This window comes from Pithys albifrons, chromosome 4, assembly GCF_047495875.1.
Source record: "Pithys albifrons albifrons isolate INPA30051 chromosome 4, PitAlb_v1, whole genome shotgun sequence".
NCBI classification, from domain to species: domain Eukaryota; kingdom Metazoa; phylum Chordata; class Aves; order Passeriformes; family Thamnophilidae; genus Pithys; species Pithys albifrons.
In genome coordinates, this window is record NC_092461.1 from 51,053,244 (window position 1) to 51,072,525 (window position 19,282).

Genomic DNA, 19,282 nt, shown 5'->3' on the forward strand with positions numbered 1-19,282 from the left:
CAAGGAATTCCGGGGCTGGCAGCCTGGCCTCGGCCCGGGGCTCTCCCGGGCCCTCCCGCCGCTCCCCGGCCCTGCAGCGAGCCCGGGCACGACCAGCGGGGCCGGCGCTTCCTTGGCAGAGCCTGTGGCTCCTCGCGCAATTCCTGACCGGCAAAGCAGCAGAAATAAACTCTTATTTCACTGCAAAGAAAGACAATATCGGAAGAGATCATGGAATGCTTTTATTTTTCCCCAGATTCGGAAGGGATGAACATTTATTTTCTTCACAGTGTCCTCCTAATCCTCCCCCAAAGCCGCTGCTGTGGAGGAGCCTGGAACAGCCCGTGTAACTGATACACGAGGTAACATTAACCTGACTGCCCCTGCCTGGAGTTAATGCCCTGGTGAGAAATGCTCACATTTTGCCAATAAAATTTGGAGGGGGCAAAGTCGTCAAAGCAAAACTAAACTTTTATTTAACAAATTCACCTGAATCGGGTGTGTCCTTCTGGCCTAGGAGACAGACCCAGAATAAAAAGAAACAGAACTTTTTATACCCTTTCCCGACCGAAAGGTCCCTGCCCCCTCTTCTGTTGGCTGGGAATTGGGGTTCACAGTCTGGCCCGGTTCGCCTGCCTGTCGAAGACCTCCCACCCCCCTCCAAAGGTGCGAAAAACCGTTGGAAACTTAACTACCCCTTAACTATTCTCTTACAGTTCTTTAAGCTTCAGCAAAACGTTAATTCTTTTTCTATCACCCTGATGTGTTGAGGGGGACAGCAGCACTGGGGGGACGGACCCAGTGCACTGATGCAGGTTTGAGCAAAACTTCCTACCAAGCAGCTGACTTTTAATTTGAGACTTGTGTCATCCTCTAGAGAAAATAATGCTCTAAACCCTACCAGGAAGTCTGTATGTCTACCCTGACCCTCAGCATAATTTATTTACTGCCATCCAATTTGGCTTTCTACCAAATCCCACAACTTATCATCAAAACATAACATTGAAAAGTACTCCAATGCTTCTCTATATGGTTGCTTTGGGGCTCTTCATTGCTTCATACATACATCTGTACAGAACAGGAACTTCAAGATAAAAGCTATCTTGGCACTGAGGAACATTTCTAACTATGCCTTATCCCTACTTGTAAAGCCACTATAGGAAATTAAATTAAAAATACTCTAAGTAGAAACGTTACATAGCCTCTGTTCTTAGTTTGTCCTTATAAAACTGTCAGGGATTTGGCAGGATTTTTTTTTTTTTTTTTGCACAAAGGGAAAAGAGGCCTGGCACTGAATTTCTAATTTTGACTGAATTATATGCATAAACTAAATACTGTATTTGCAAGATTTGCATTCAAAAATGAAACTAAAATTGCAGTAAAAAGAATCATCTACATTAACAAAACAAATATTTGAGAGATCAAAGGAAATTCCTAAACCGTGAGGTCTGGACTATCTCTGGTAACCTTGAAAGACCTTGTCCTTTAATACCAGAAAGCAGTCAAGTCAGAGACTAAACCCTTGTATGTATGCCTTTTAAGTGTATGTAGAAGGGAAGAGCATCTGCTTTGTGAAGGTTATCTGACCAAGGACCTGACCTTTTCAAAGCAAAGGGGGCAATAAATAAATAGGGATTCGATAAACAAGGACACACAGATGCAAACCTGGTGGACAAGGGAGAGAGTGCCAAACCCCAAAAGTCTCAGGTTACTGATTGATGGGCCATTGAAGAGCTTCATAAGAAACTTTGGAGGGGGTCACCTGGAGTTTGTAACTGATAAGAAGGGCCAGACAAGTAGAACATGAGGATTTGGCATATTTGGGGGGGGTGGGGGTGGGTGTCTCCTCAAAACATTGAAAAGAATAATTAGAGGAAGGGGATCAGGAAGGAGGAAAGGGGTATGTATAATAGGGGTCAGTCATGTGTAAAGTCTGACAGAGCCCTCTTCTCTGTTCATCCTCTCCTTATGGAAGCTTTCTGAACTGTCTGTCTGTGTAGTCTCCACTCCCCACACAGCGTGTGTGGGTGCTGTAACGAGCAAGTGCCAGCTCCGGGGATATCAGGGAGAGTGGGGTGAATGTGGGCTCAGTGCCGGCAGCTGGAGTGGGCCCATGGGTCACAGCCTGATGACTGGGGCTGGCTGCTGGCACTGGGTGATTCTCTTGCAAGCATCCAGCTGGACTGTACTTGGATCTTCTGTGAGTCCTACAGGTAGGAGGCACAGATGAAGGCAGCACATTGTCTGTGGTCATCTGTGCAACTGTTCCTGTTAGGGTCCTGTGCCTGCAAATGGCAGAGCAGCACCTCTGTCCCTCAGCCTGGGATGGGCACAACAATTTGATCTTTAGCAGACAAGCAGGAGAAGCCTCAGACCCTGGAACTGCTGGAGGCAGTGACTGCTTAAAACATCTCCCAGCACAGCACTCCTCTCTGTAAAGAGAAATGAACTGCATGTCTGCTTTTGCTTATGGTTTTCCATCAATGGCTTTAACCTCCATATCCTCAGAAAAAAAAGGAAGAATGAACAGGTGAACACTAATCACTTCAGAGCAGTTTACAGTATAATTATTAATTTCTACTGAAAAAGCCCTATGGGAAAGATCAGGAAACATCAGGCTTCACATCACACTCTTAATTTATAACCAGCTGCATTTGGTTTGCTTGGCCAGGTTCGGGTTGTGTGGCAGAGCCCGAGTATTGTCACACCTAGAGACCCATGACCACAGTCTCTGTAGGTCAAGCCACCATGCCATTCACTTTGCCTTATAAAACAAGAAACAGCAAACACTTCTTACTGAGATGGCTGTGAATCCATCATACCTGATCTTACACCCAGATGGTGGAGGATCATTTAAGATGTAACAGGGACAACTTCTGAACTGGATGACACCTGAGTTTTGTCAAGGTTCCTAAAGGTACAATAGACACTCCAGATTGTCATCTTTATACATCAAAACCTGAACAGGATCAATATCACTTTCTTGATCAGAAAATTATATAAACTTAAGTGAATTGGTAGCCTACTTACAAGCAGTTTAGTTGTGCTGAAAAAGTAAATAATCTTTCCAGTGGGATCTATGATATAATAAGAAATTTTTCCAAGGGAACATTCAGTGCTGAAATTAAACTGCCCAGTGTCAAAGCCTAATGCACCCTTGCTCAGCCACTGGTCAGTGTGAAGGCTGTAGGATGATCCAGAAGAGAAGTGCAGACTCATGGCTGCTGTCTGCCCCTCCTTACCACAGCAGAGCTGTAAATCACTAAACTCATTTCATATAGCCATTTGTTCCTCACAGCACACCCTGAGCTACACTAGCCAGCTGGGGAGGGACCCAGCCCAGCTTCACTTCATTGCCAAGTGTTCTCTGTGCTGCAAACTGTTAAAGAAAAAATTCAGTATATTTGGTGTCCTGCTTCTGTTCTGTACTCCCCTATGTGTTCCCTGTGATCTTCTCACTCCAGGGACAACTATGCCCTCCTGCCAGAGGATGCTCTCATCCATTTGGCATTTTCTTGCGCTTTCCTAGGGGTCTCTAAAATTGGTTACTGGTACTTCTCAACTTTTTCATACTTGTCTGAACAAGATTGCTGGAAGAGGACAGTTGGCTCAGAAGCTGCCTGTTATTCACTCCTTCTGTCTGCACTCACAGCCCACAGAGATGGTGCAGCATAGTTCAACTGGCCTTGAATGATTCAATTACACTGTTGCCCAGCATTGCCTACAGCATATAAACAAAAGCAGCTCAAGGGAATCCCATCTTCTGCTTGTAGGATTGGCCACGTGCTCCAAAGTGAGCAGAGACATTATTAATTGTTTTGTATTTGGCCAGGATAAGACAAGATAAGAAAAGGGTTAAACATTGTTCAGAAACCAAGGTCTGGGTATTGTCCTTGGGCATAGCAAGGTGACATCATTGGGAAACTGTGATTTTAGTAGAGAGTCATTTGAAGTGTCCAAGCTTTTGTTCTGCTTGCTCCAGAGCCTGTGTTTCAACATGGCTGCAAATTATTCAAGTATGAAAAATTTAATTCAACTAAGTTCAAAAAAGTCTGTGCTTTCTAAAAAAAAAAAGTAAACCTCCAATGAAGGCCTGACACTATCTCTCTGCCACAAAGATTGGCCAACATGCAATCCAATAGGACTGCTGCCACAATTCAAATTGGGTTCAAGAGGTCATTCATTCTTCTGATTTGTGTACAAAAGATCAGAGTGAGAACAGTATTTTCTCTCCAGCATGTTACAGCTCGGAATACATCTTAGAAGCCTGTAAGACAACCATTGCAATGGCACAGCTTGGTGTGCAATTGCTTGCACAGAGCTAGTGAAATTCTCTTGTTTCAATACCCAAAATGGACAACAAATGGTTATTAGTTGGTAGGGGTTTTTTTCTTCTTTCTTTTAAAGTTCTTTTTTCACCTTTAAAAATTGTTGACAGGAATACCTGGAACTTTTTAAACTCACCGCTAGGATATTTTGGCATGATTTGCCTTACACAAGATAGTGATTCTAGTATCTTAGAAAACTGATATACTTACACATTTTCTTTCCTGATGGTGAGGTGCATTTGCAACTCTAGCTTTCTCAGGCCACAGCTTCTTAATTCTGTTTTAAAGTTGCTGGTTATAATAAGCATATCATTAAAATATTTTGATACCTTGCCCTGCCAAGAGCTTAAATGTTCTCCAAGGAAAACCTTTCTTTAGTGCATCCTTCCTTTTCCTGTTTGCTGACTTGAAAGCCTTTCAGTTTTGTTGTGATGATATAGGACTGAAAAAGGGGGGTGAGTTCTGGAGTACAATGAGAACCAGCACTTTCTTTTTTAATTTTGGCCTTCCCATTAATGCCAGCCTCACAGATTATTTTTAACATTTGGGTGAGAAGAAACCATCTGTGCTACATTCATTAGAAATCTCAAAAATAGGTTAGGTAATTATCGAATAATTTGCTTGGCAGTAGATTTGCAATTTGGTAACATGTCCTGGAAGCCTTTCTTCAGATACAGTATGCTTTCCATGGGCTGCAGTCTCCGCAGAGGCTATGTGCTGCAGCATGGAGTGCCTGCTTCCAGAAGTCCCTGACTCTTCTGTGTCCACTGTCTTTTTCCTCTCCCTTGTCTGTGCTGTTCTTTCTTAGGCACTTTTGCACAGGGTTGCCAGAGGCTCAAGTTTTACCTTGCAGAAGATATTTACACTGGAGTTAGAGCTTGGCTGTGCCAGTATCCTAGCTATAAAAATCATCAATTTTCTCTCCTTTTGCTTTGGGAAGTCTATGGATTTCTGTAAAAACTTTGGTTTTCCCACTTAAAGCTTGCACCCCAAATTACACCAAGGGAGATGGGAGAACTCTAGCTTTTCCCTGCCCGCTGGCTCATCATGCTTGAAGATGCTGAGAAGTGGAGACACCACCACCTCTTGAAACAGTTATCAACCGAATTGGTAAGTGCAGGTGTCCTGTATCCAACTAAAACTCATCACCTTTTCCTCCATGAGCCTATAAACCCTTTAGCACCTCGTATTGAAGTAATTTATGCTCTACACAAGCTCTTCTGCAAGAGTTTTTGATAAATTAATTCTTTGCTCATCGGACACTGCTTCCAGTCCTTTGCTTATTGTTTCTCTCACTAGATAGTTTTGTAAAAACCTTTAAAACTTCAGGCATCAGACATAACAGTATTTATTTAGTCAATGGACACACTATTGGGATTGTACCCCCCATTCCTCTTCACTACACAGATTAAAACATCCCCAGAAGTACACTTGACCTTTTACTACACTGACCTAGTGGAAGGTCATGCTTGGAGGTTTTTTGTCTTTTGGCCTGAATGCTTATGCTGGATACCGTATTAAACTGACTGGGACATTTTATCCATAATCTGTAGCCAATTATAGAACATAAATTACAGCATACAGGGATGAGACAGGGCTGTTGGATAAATTGGTTGTTGTGTTGCCAGCAGTCTCACTGCTTGCCAGATTGCTTGAGCAAAGGGAATCTCAGGGACAGGTTCTAATACTGTGTTGAGTTTGTTGTCAGAGAGGTCACAGGTCTCTGACTGATAGGAAAGGCAAACCTTCTAAGAAAAGCTAATATACATTAAATAACATTTATTTCCTTTTAGTTCCATTATTTAGATTGGTTAATGTTTAATTTATGGATTCAATTGAGTATGGCTCAACACTGGGAATGTTGCCAGATTTTATTCCCTTTTTCACTATGTGATTATCGGTTTTTCCCCTTCTTTTAAAATCTCACTTTTTTTCTTTTGATGTAGAAGAATGGTGATATTCCCTCTCGGTTTTGATCATCAAGCATGTTCTGTTTATGTATGTGTTTGGATTTTTTTTTCTTTGCTTCTGTTGAATAAAAGTCATGATCATTTTGTCTTTTATCAACAATCTCAGTCCAGTGATAAATTATGTTTTTTGGTTGTATTGAGAACCCATACTGATTTTAAGTGCAGTACATAAAAATTAAAACAACACATCTTCCACAACTGTAATTTATTACTACCTGTAACTTACCCCAGAAACACTTCCCAGTTTTGTCCTTTTAGATTCCAGTCAGATTTCAAGCAGTAACTCACCTCTTCATCTGAGGGCCTGCTTAGACTTTTCCCCAAGTGCACTTTATTCTTCAATACATTAAACCAAATGCACCAAACCCCCAAGCTCTGAGCTATCACCAACTTTAAAGCAACTGAATAGCATCACCATCATTACTTTGAATACCTATGGAGTTTTTCCTCTTCTGCTCTCTTCCATGCCTGCTGGACTTTTGAGAAAACTCCTGAGTGTGCCATTCAGTTCTCCACACCAGTGTTCATCACAGGCAGAGGTTTGCCATGGAGCATTACAGAGACATCCAGTATTCCATGTGGTTTTTTCTATGCCAAAAATAAAGCACTCAACTTTCTCACAGTGTCATATCTTCTGCTCATTTACCCATCTACTACTTATTATGGAGTCACCAATGGAGCTCACTTGCTTGCCAGCCAAGCCTGCAGAACGTGCCATAGGAGATGGTGCCTTTACACTGTGAAAATATCAGCTGGGTTTGTCCCCTTCAGCTGCCTGTCCTGAATCCCCTTGACGACTGATTTGCTGAGCACACAACAGCAATACAAACACAGTTAGCCAATACCTGCCTTTCTCTGCTGAGGCAAACTGCAAGTATGGTACATGCAATGTAACACCTTTTATATACACTATACATAATTACAGGTCTGGGGTATGTCCTTCATGAAGTGCAGAGACACAGCACATACTGCCTTTGCTGCTTCAAGAGCAAGGGAAACATTTCTGTATAGTGCTGAAGGTGTGAAAGTTCAATTGGATTGTTTGTTCCAAATTATAAATCTTTTGTATGTGTTAGGAAATACAGCTAGAAAATCTAGATTTAAAGTAACACAAGATGTAGCCACCAATACCAGGTGTATGTGTGGGTGTGGTAAGACTGAAGCTTTCTAATACTGTATATTTTATATGGTTTCTTCTAAGGGGAAAAATACCAAGACTGCTAATATTCTTCTAATTATAGAAACTAGAGATACTTTTTGATTCTCTTCATCACAATCTCCAAAATGTCCTCCTGATGTCCAGAAGTAACACTGATAGTTTAAGTCATATGTCTAATTTTTCATGCTCTGCTTTGTGCAGCAAATCACATAATACCAGTAAAATTCTACTGAAATAGCATCATTTGTCAACTGATCCCCAAGTGCAGTATAAACACCACTTCAAAAGCATGTCTCACAATCATACTGCTTTCTGCTGGATGTCTCCATGAGTTATCAATGTATATTACTATATTGGGACTGTAAACCATTTTATAGGCATGCACATGTTGATGTGCTTTGATTATAGCCTGGAGCAACTTTGGGAAATCCTGACTGAGCCAACATTGCAGAGAAACCCCAGCTCAAACTGGTATTCAGTAATGGACTAGTAAAGGCACAGAGAAACTGTAATTGCAGTAAGACACAATTCTAACTCGTCATCTCCACTGTAACTCATTTATTTTCAAACACCTATTTACAAATCTTTGGAATACAAGTGGCTTAGTCTTAGCATTTGGAAAGCCCATCTCTGCAGATCAGAATGGACACATTTGTCACTTTGGGGAGCAATACCTCCTATCTTCTCCTCTCATCGTCTCGTTCAGTCACTGTTTAAAGTGATTCTGACATTGCTCTGAAATTGTTGTCTAAGGCTTCAAAATAAAGTCAAGCTCAGTGGGGCAAGCTGGTAAGTGTGTAACAGTTCAAAGCCATTCCTATGCATCCTGCAGCTTCCTTATTGCTCTTTCTTGCAGTGAAGTACCTAACACTGCTCAGCTTCTCAGCATCCAACTTTCATTTTTAACATAGAAATCACCGATCACCAACATGACATTCTCCAAGCCCAGGCATACTTTGAAAATGTAAATCTGCATATTTTCCCATATACACTAAATACCCCTTTGGTATTTTGTGTATATGAGACTTTAACCCACTTAACTGCTATATAGGATAGCTTCATATTTGTAAGACAGAACCCCTTACTGAGAGCTGCTGATGGAGGCATCCTTAAAGCCCTGACAATACCCTGCTGATTACTCAGTTCATTTGCAGTGGGGCTGAGCCACTGATTTACCATTAAAAAACTCCAAAAAAACAAAAGAACAAAATTTTCAGTTAAGAGTTCTTCCCTCAGTTAAACTTGTCAAAATACCTCCTTTGAGGTGGATTGCTCAAGAAAAACTTGGAATGATTAAGTCTAAAGAGTTTAAAGCCTCAAATTGTACTATGTCCTCTACAGAGCAGCAACGAAAAGCAGAAGTGAAACACTATGAAAGATAACGTGTGAGTCTTCACATAAGAAAATGTGTACCAGCATGATGCTCTCTGGCTGGACAAAGTGATGAATCCCACTGGCATACTAGTGCAAAGTCAAAGATTTTTGGCGATGGAATTAGAAGTATAAAGTGAAGCACTTGCAATCCTGCTTACACATGTTTACCTTGTGCTGCACAACAGATGTTCTGCCTCAAAGTGAACTGGCAAAAAGTTATTTTCTGATGTGACACACATGACTTCTGACCAAGTTTAACCAAAGTCTAGGATTCACATGATGTGACTGCAGAAATCCAAAACGTGGCAATCTTTGGGTATGTAAAACTTGCCCCTGTCAGTTACTGACATGCCAGGCTTTGGAACTCCTCATTTATGCATCTCTACAAAGTATTTTTTATATTCAAGGTAGTACAAGTGTTTTAATCATTATAAAAACAATCACTAAATCTGCTGTTCTGCATGCCTAGTAAGGACTCACAGAAAAAGACAAGCTCCTAAAACATCTTACAGAAGTTCATGACTTGGATGACTTTGAACTGCATCTCTGTAGGATATGAATATAAAAGAGCACAGTATTGATTTGCCCGCTCAATTCTGTCAAGTGCTGAGCCAACTCCAGAAAAGCACTTAAATACTTTTTACTACTAGTATTACTGTTCAAAAGTGTTCAATATCCAGGTCAAATCTAAGTGACATTATTTGTATTAAAAAGATACATTTTGGGGTTTTTAAATAGATAAATAATCACATTTGTTCAGAGTAGATAGCTGTTTGAACCTCTGTCCCTCAAAACTGCAGAAAAGAATTTCAGTAAAATGGAAGAAAATGTTTAAAATCTCCACTATGATTAAGATTTTTAAATGTTTTAAAAATAATCAGCTAGGCATGCTGGTGACAGATGGTATGGTAAACCCTCACCTGTTAAAGACAATTTTGAGAGTTTCCTGCTTAATGTAACAACGATATTAACCCTACTCTGTAGAGACCATAGACTTTCTCACTTATGGAAAGACAGGAAGCAGTAGTGCAGAATTTTATAGTAGTCTGTTTTTTTATAATTTTTTTCATTCAGACAATATAGAAACATAACTGGCCAGTTTTGTGGTATTTGGTGATGCCATTATTTTTAATGCAAAACGAAATCCCATCTCAATCAAATGCAAAACCATTTGTCTTTGCTTAGTCTAAGAGATCTTCTAGAGAGTTCACAGTCCCTCACAGTTAAGGCACAACGTACAGCTCCAAATTCACTGGGCACAGATAAGGACTCGTTGCTGGGTTACCTGACAAAACAGATGTGTCTGTGTGAGGAACACATTCAGTCTTCCAGCTTCTCTGGATAAAAGCTCCACAGTTATCTGAGATTGGATAAAGATCTGGAAAGGAAGCTCCAAGGAAAGCCTTCTGGCTGCAAAACCAGTTTTGCCAATTACAATCTCATGTTGGGATACTTTAAACTTATAGTCAGAAAGATATTACCTTACCAGTCAGCTTTGAATAAGCAAGATGAGTAAGTAAAAGGGGAACCAAGAATAGAAAAAACAAGAGTTTTGACATTTGCTGGACGCTTGAAACACCTTAGTTCCCAAGGCATGGATTATTAGAGATACATGAAGTATCACTTATTTCAGGCAGCCCTTCTGTGAAAATCGATTTGAGTGGAGCTTTTTTTTCTAACTGCATCTCTGGCTGAGCCTTTTCTGTTCTAATTGCATCTCTGCACACCCTAGTCATGCCCATGTAGTTTTCAAGAGGTATTTATTCACTTTTCCATCTCTGGCATGCTTTGCTTTTGATCAGACTCAGAAGCTTGCAGTTAAGCCAAGGGGATCTCTTCATTTACCTAATTCCCTTTAAAGGGGATGAACAGTTTCATGCTTTCAGAAGTGTGTTCTTAAAAAATTCCAGCACTTGTGGAAGCTTCTCATGGAATCCCTCCTTTCTTGAGTAAACTCCCTCTGCAGGAATTTCAGACGTGGCTGCAGCTATTTCCCACACTAAATATCTGCCTCTGTGTACAGCCAAAAATAGGTTACTGATCTTTCATGGTGCCTTTGGAGACTGAAAGCAGAAGCAAACCCTGCAAATCATCTTGGATATACACCCAGCCACTCACCCACAGAGGGACCATCAGTTGAATCAGCACCTACTCTTTTGGCTAACTGGCTAAACCTCAGAAAGGCACTGGTCTCCAGGGTCTCTTCAAAAGACACATTAAAGCCTGGCTGGCTGACAGCAAGTCCAAGTTGCAGAATCACACCAGAGTTATCTCCCATCCAGGGCTTTACTTGCAGACATAGCTCAAGGCACGACCTCATTAATTAGCTATGTAGGTAAGAACAGCCAGGGAAATAGTAGTAATGAAAAACAAGCTATGGCAGCCTTTGTCAGAACAGCCTCTGGAGAAAAAAAAAAAGCTCTCATTAAAAACATATTTGGTTTATATTTCACCAGGTATTTACAATAAGGAATCACTTAACTCAAAGTCTGAGCCTATTGAACAGCCAAGGGGAAATACTGTGTAAAGACTTGCTATCTGTGAAAAAACAGGGAACTGTGAGAAGTATGAGTGTGATTTGTGTTGGTAAAAACAAATGGGTTATTTTGGCTCCTATAGTGACATGAGAAAAAACATATGGCCAGCCAATTAAACAAAAATTCCAACTTACATCCACATGGAGAGATAAACAGGATAGTGTTAAATCACTTATCTCCTATAACTTTGTCAAGGACCACATGAATTATAACAAGGTTGAACAGTTAAACTTTCCCACATCTAAGGGGAACAGAATTTATGGTGGGGTTATCACTAGGGTTGTAAAAGTAACTTAGCTATAGTGGTATATGCTAAACTGCTTAACAATGTACTTAGAATGTTTATGCGTGAGTCAAATGAATATGTATGTCGAGACTAAATAAGTGTTAAGAGTTACACTGTGTTTGGGGTGTGATGTTGAGCAATGCTCGTGTCCCTTGCACCCGGGATGCCGCAATTGCTTTTATAATATAAGTTCAACTGAAAACCTACGAGGTTGAGACTGTTTCTCACAGAACCATCTCAAACTAGTCAGTTTTCTCAGCTCATTGTGGCAATCTGGTTCCGAGTGGTCCATGACTTACCTTCTACCATGAACTGAATTAAAAAACTGACCCAAGTTAAGACATCACTTGATGCTACAATTAAGACAGAAAATGTATTTGCTTTGAGCTGCAGATGTTCCTAAGAATTTTTTTTAAGAGCTTTGCATGAAACCCTGAAACCATGAGTTTCACGTTAAGAGTTGTAAATGCATTTTTCCTTTCCAGAATACACCAACATTAAAGACATAACAATTTCAGTAAAGAAACCAATTTTCAGTGCACTAGAAACCTTCACCTTGGTCCTATTAGCCTGAAATTTAAAAGAGCAGAAGTTCAAGTTTCCTCAACTGAAGAGACCCACTACAGAGACCAGACAATTTTAGTAATTCAACCGTTTCAGTAGGAACAACCTGTGAGCCATTAACAATGTGATATAAATTACAGGTAACAGTGATTTCCACCCCCTATCCAGGAGAAAATAGAAGTAATCCCACTTTGTTTCCAACATCCATCCCAAATAGCAGCAGTTCTGTTAGCCCTGCAGTGAATAAAATCCATTGTGTTACCACACTATTTTCAAGTTAAAAACTACTGGTCATGCAGCCTTCCCTGGTCCTTTCGCCCACCCAAATTCACTTGGCTGATACTCTTAATTCTTAAACTAAGCAATTCACTCAGAATTTTAACTGTAAAATATTTTTAGCAGAATATTTTAAGAAGTAATTCAATTTTTTAGTTTGTTCCCCCCCCTCCTTCCATTTACAGCAAAACAATGGAGAAATCTTTCAGTACTGGCCTGAAAAACTACAACTGCTCTTCATTGGTACTCAGCAGTCACCAGGAGGAGACTCGCAGGTACAAATGGCTGCGAGAGACCTGCATTTTTAACACCTGAAAACTTGACTGGAAATGAGGTTGAGTTCAAGGCAAAACACCCCTGATTAATAATAGATAAAAGTCTGCTTAAACCAAGTACTCTGAGGTCTGCACTTTTCAAAAGCCTGTTCACAGGACAATCCTGTGGCTAGGAGCTATTAACAGGGCAGTTTCAAATCAGATACAATTCAGGTACAACACAACAATACTAGAAGTATTTCTATAAATTTTGAAATGTTTTTAATATGTACATTCTTTCTTAGTAAATATTAAAGTAGTGCTCTTCTTTTGCACTTTTTTCTTTAGACTTCTAAAAGGGCAACAGAAATACAGTTTTCACCACCCTCCAAATCAACGCAGTTACCTTTGTAACAAGCACATATGAATTCTGTACACCTTTCCCTCCCCACAAAAGAAATAAAAATATGCCATGACTATCCAATTACACATCATCACAACTTTAAATTACACATACAAATAATTCCAGAGTATTTAGAAAAAACCAACATACTGGATTTATGAAACCATTCCATGCATTCAAAAAAAAAAAAAAGAAAAAATTAAGTTTCTTTAAATGGTGTTTTTTTGCTCTATCCAAGTACCAAAATCTGAATTCAGTGTATCATTAAGACTAACCACTGCTTGAGTCATAGAAACATGACAGTACACAGATAACCAAGCTTCTATTTATAGACAATATGATATACAGTTACTACCTCTTTAATGAATGTCAAATAAAGCAAGTTTTGCTTTCTAAGACATTGAAACTGCACATTAAGAAAACAGTAAGAGGTGCTGCTAAATAGGCAACATTTTGAAAGGAAAGCTATGTATTTATATGATCCTGCTTGGCAATAGCAGTTAATTAGCAGGGTTCCTATGTTTAAGGTAATTTATTTCTTTTTCCAGAATGACAACCTATTCAAGAGCTAGCACTTACTAACCCAGAAATATCAATGATTTCATATTCAAGAGTAAAAAAAAAAAGAATTTATGCAGTGAAAGCCCTTTGGGGCAATCTCTTTCATTACATAAAATCTTTGTATTTTCTACAAAAGAGGCTCGTAGCACAACATACAGATTGGAAACAGACACTTCAGACATACATTAAAAACCTGAATTCAAAGGGTATTCTTTTTAACCGTTACTATGAAGACGAGTAAAATTATATTTACATGCAAAGGACGCTGCATGATTTCATAATATCCTATTTTTCATGTTTGCCTTAAGATACTCCTTGAAAAGCTGTACTTCAGTTCTATATTTATTTTACATGAATCTTGACAGATATCACTCTCAAGCATTATTCCCTCCCAGTAAATAAATCAATACTGTCAATATGCTCAATTTATTTTAACAAATCAATTCAGAGTGTCATATGTTCCTGATATACAGGGGTTAATACCTGTGCAAGTTAGTATCCATTTATTAGGAAAGCTCTCCATTAGCAAGGTGCATTTTCAGTACAATTAAATCCAGCTTGCTGCATTGTCTCTTCTTGCCCTGCAGTACTGTCCAACTGCACTTGAGTACAGTGAGAGTACAAGATGGTTGATCAGTACCATTCATTACAGCTGTTAATAATTCTGTTTGTGCCACAACACCAGAAGCCAATCATTTGAAAAGCAATCTTGGCTCTTTTTTAACTGAATTTACCAGGTGATGTTAATTACCATCCTTATCAAACAGATTTTTGTAGAGGCTATTTACAGTGTACATGACTGAGCATGCACCTTACAGACACAAACACTTTTGCCAGTTCTATACCATGTCATTACACAGTGCCTGAAAATGACAACACATCTTAAACACCATTTTAAATAACAGTTTCAAGCGGGAAATGGTCTTTAATTTACAACTGCTATACTTGCATTATTTTATTTTTTTTTTAATATAAAAACACTAACTCCTGTCCAGAAGTCTAGACACATTCTACATACTACAGGTTAAGGCAGTAAAAAAATGTGTTCCTGATAACTGGTCTTGACAATGTCAATTAAAGCTGTCTGAAGCTACTCCAGTTCTCCAACAGATCTTTGAAATCCCAAATAATTTGTGAGTGAGAGTCACTTTGCTTTCTTCAGAGTTTTAGTAATAGAGACATAACAGAATTTGGCATGGTAAGTTAACAAGTGTTAAGGGAAGGAAACATTTGATTTCAGTTCATTCCATGAGTTTAAAAACTGAAAGTATAAAGTTTTAGATAGGATTCTGAATCAACCAAGAACTGTAGGGAATGAAGGAGAAAACCAATTTTATGCACATTACTGCATTCTTAAAAATATACTGTTATCTTCAATAATTCAAGTAAGGTAGTAGATATTACAAAAAATAACTTCATGAACCATACTAAAGTTTCAAATCACATTCTCAAACTTTAAACCCCAAGCAGTTTTATTGTGTTAACTTCATATAATAAACCATGAAGATCTGACTGAACAAATGGTTAATGATTCCTGTAACAGCTAGCAGACTTGCTAACCAACTTACTGTAAAGATATGGCAGATTATGTATTGAATCAAAGCACTTTGATTTAGGCATGAAACAAATTCAGATGGTTGACATTCTGTGCTTCGAATACCTCACTCATAAGAGAGGCAAGAAACACCCACTACTGTACAGACAATTGTTTTTTACAGAAAACCCTTCCTTGAAATAAATCTTTTATCCACAGCTGTAGATGAGAGTATAATCTGTTGTAAACAGGGCACTGTGTTGTAAAACCAGTTTATTTTTAATTAAGATCTCTCTCCAAAAGTTGGAAAAACAGACTCTTCAGAACGTCTTTCAAATGTAGCATGTTCTGTTTGTTACATCATAAAGTTACTTTCATTTGATTCCTTTTTAAAGATGTTTGTGTTCACAGCAGTTCTGTTTTTAAAAATTGTTTGAAATTTATATAAAATCCTGTACATGTTCACAAATTATTGCATAAACAGCATTATCTTCATGACAATATTCAGCAACACATGTCCATCTCAGGAACTTCACGTTTCCCTTCTTGCTTTTTTCTTCTTTTTAACCTGTTTGGGGGATTCCCAGCTTTCTTCAGACTTTGCTAAAAAACAAAACATAACTATAGTGTTAGGACTGAGAACATTTACACAAATTGACTTTTAAAATCATGGATAGCACACACCATATTATTAAGTAATTCAGAACAATCAACTTGAGGTTTTATTCACCTGCTTCTCCCAAATAGTTTAAATACATCTAAACCAACATTTGCAAATCTCAACCTATTTTTTTACCCCACAAGCACAGAGTGATACACAACAAAGGTCATTAATTTTGCAAATGTAGTATTTACGAAAGAGTCACTGTTATTCTCTGGCTAACGAAAATTAACGTACATGTACACAATCGACATTAAAAGCTCCCTTTTACCAGATTACACTGTTTTTAGTCATTATATATGTGACATGTCAGAAGAGTACTTTTAAAAATAATGAACTATGCAAAGATGCAGTTAGATGGAATGCGTAATTCAATCAGGAAGCACTATGTTCTTCTAATAAAACAGCTTGCCTTAAAATATGCTGGCTGCCAAAAGTGGTGAAACAGGTATAGTATTGTATACACTGAATGCAAGAGATGTTCTTTCAATTGCCAATACATGAATCAGTCACAAAAGAGTTCATATTTTAGAACCAGAACAAGAAGTCATCAGCTGACACACTGACTTGAAAGATTCCATTGTTTCATGTATTCAGAACCAAGAAACCAATTACTGCAGTTGAACGAGACTGTTACTATGAAGACATCATGTTTCTTCTGCAGTCATTACAAACTCATTTAGCACTTCAGTGCTTAGCCAGGAACTTATTACAGATTGTCAGTATTTATTAATTTTATTAAAAGTCTGATTCAAAACAACAGGGGTTTTTTAAGCAATGCCTTTCACATCCTGACTTCCCTTCTAATTTTCCCATCTTGCTGTGTGAGTACTTCAGTTAACAAGCACTTTTGCACAGTGCAGCAAGAGGGTACATTTGACAGCTTTGGGCACAGCACATTTTCAAAAAACAATATACCTGCAGGAATTCAGCCTGATTTATGTGCTGCTAAGCTACAACTGAAAAATGAGAGCATCACCCAATACCATTCTATTCCCATATAAGCTACAGTTTTCCTCCATGAATACATAGAAGCATATAGGAAAAGATGCTAATGAACTAAGTTGAGGAGTCAAAAAAACCCAGCAGGTTGAAACTTGAATTGTTAGTAATTTTTTTCCTAAGTTTTGGTAGCTAAATATCCTGTCAACTGCTACGTCAGTAGCCATCTGTTCTCCACTGCAGGCTCACAGGCAGGTCTTTGAAACAGTGCTGGCAGAACTCCTTAGTCGCAGCATGGAGCTCCAGTCCTCATGGATGGATCCAAATGTCTGTTCAGGACTGGACAAGCCCAACAGACATTTTTAGTCATTCAAGCCTATGAAGCCAGTTTCTCCTCACAATGAAAAGAAATATATCAAAGTGCTTCAATGGGAGTTTTAAACATGGCAGGATGTACAAATGAGATACACACGTATCCTGATATGGCACTCTAAAACTGAAAGCCCAGGGCAAAGCATTCTGACTATATAAGGCTCTATGAGGAAAATCCACACCCAAATTCAGACAAATAAACTGCACTGAGAGATACTTACTCTGTGGAGGAGGCACACTGTTTTGCTTAATACTGGGACTAGAAACATCTGTCTCTTGCAGCATCTGTGGCACTTGGGAAGTGATCTTGTCAGAATTGCTCTCTGATACAATTACAGATGGCTCAGTAGACACAGCAAGTGAAGGAGGCTCCTCAGACTATTTGAGAAACAACAAAAGATTCCGAAAGTTTTTAAAGTCATACAGTAAATACTCTTATAGGCTGTTATTTTGGCAGTATACTTATACAGCTGCTGAGAAGATGGCATTGAAAAAATCAAGCCAACATTAAAATCCTTCAAAATTTTAAACTGAGGCTGTAATAATACTCTGACTGCCATCTAGTGTCAACGTTTTTAGTTGCATACAAGCAAAGATAAACCACACAAATTAATTCTTAAAATACATGACATGCAAAGAAAGGGAGAACAATCTAGAAATCACCAAGATCCTAAAAAGATTCTAGAACACCTATTCATGAGAGATGTAAGACAGTGACATGCACGCATTTCGTTGCAAGGCAAACAGGCAAGATACACAGGCCCAAATACACAACTCAAACCCCACATAAATAAAACTTTTATTTAAAAAGGATTTGCATTCGTTCCTATCAACTGCTCAAAATACTGTATGCTTATATTAGAACAACAAACATTTGCAAGAGCAGTCAGCAAGTATTTCAGTGGAAACTACTGCAGAAATAACTGCCAAGATACTCATAGTATTTTCCAATTATCTACTCGATTTTGAAGGTTCCCACTAGAGAAAAGATGTAACTGTACTCTGGTGTGTAGCATTTATTGTAATTAAAATTACAGCAAAAGAGAACTCACAATATACAAAAGAGCAAAAAGATGCAATTTTTTTATCATATACTAAGAAAGAAATTAAACAGCTTTAATTGAAAAAATGAACACATGAATTTAGAGAATAGCAGTTCTCTAACCTTTTATGAATAGCTTGCTCTACCCTTACACATCAACTGAAACAAGTTTTTTTTAATAACTAAAATTGCGGAACTTCTAATCTACTGAAAAATTAACCTCAAGTATTTTTTATATATCAACCATGCTGATAAAATGCACTCCCATCCTATAGGAATTCCAAGCTTGCCTAATTTCAGTGTTGCTTAATGGTTAGCAATCATGAGCTACACAAACAAATGAGTTTTAACACAATGAACTGTGGTTTCTAAAACAAAAGGAGGACTTAAAGCTTCTAGTGCAAGGTAATCAATTCAGGCAACTGGTATCACAGTTTTGTTAGGACAGAGTCACACCTACCAACAGGTAGAGCAACTCAATTAAGACTAATAGCTCAGCTGTCTCAGGTTGACTGAAAAACATGTTGCAGCTTGAATGTTACATCATGCAGCATTACTGCAAATGTAATGACATAGGTACATACAGCACTATCTGAACATTTTTCCAGATACTTCCATCTAAATTTTGGATACAGGAAAGTGGGGAGGGATACCAAACATTAAAAACTGGGTACTACTCTTTTCTAGGATATTCTCTGTTAACAAATCTGTTCAGAAAGGAGACCTTAAACAATGAATAAAGCCTATTTGTTAATATAGTTATATGACTAATTCCACAATTTAGCAATGAAGTAGTAACTTGTCAAATCATTACAAAAGAAGGATTTTCAAAGATATCTCTTAATTTAAAACCTGTGCCTGTTGATAAAATGCAAAATGATTAAATAAAGCTCAATGTATATCATGGGGAAAACAGTGTTATGTGAAACAGAAGTGTTCAACATTCATCTCTTTTTGGTGTCTATGAGGATATACTGAATAATAACTTATTTGTACTCAGTTTATTTTTCCTTATATTCGGTTCTCATGTTTTGGAGCAT

The 19,282-nt window shown here is 38.5% G+C and overlaps 1 protein-coding gene across 2 annotated transcripts in view; it reads right to left on the minus strand.

The window, feature by feature from the left end:
- Positions 1 to 13,473: 13,473 nt before the first annotated feature.
- Positions 13,474 to 19,282, minus strand: part of MTDH (metadherin) — a 38,820-nt gene continuing 33,011 nt past the window's right edge. For both annotated transcript variants that reach the window (XM_071554111.1, XM_071554110.1), the window contains exons 12-13: positions 17,422 to 17,578; positions 13,474 to 15,828 (exon numbers count right to left, since the gene is read on the minus strand). In XM_071554111.1, the coding sequence (XP_071410212.1) occupies positions 15,758 to 15,828; positions 17,422 to 17,578 (228 nt within the window). In that variant the 3' untranslated portion in view covers positions 13,474 to 15,757. The remainder of the gene's footprint in view (positions 15,829 to 17,421; positions 17,579 to 19,282) is intronic.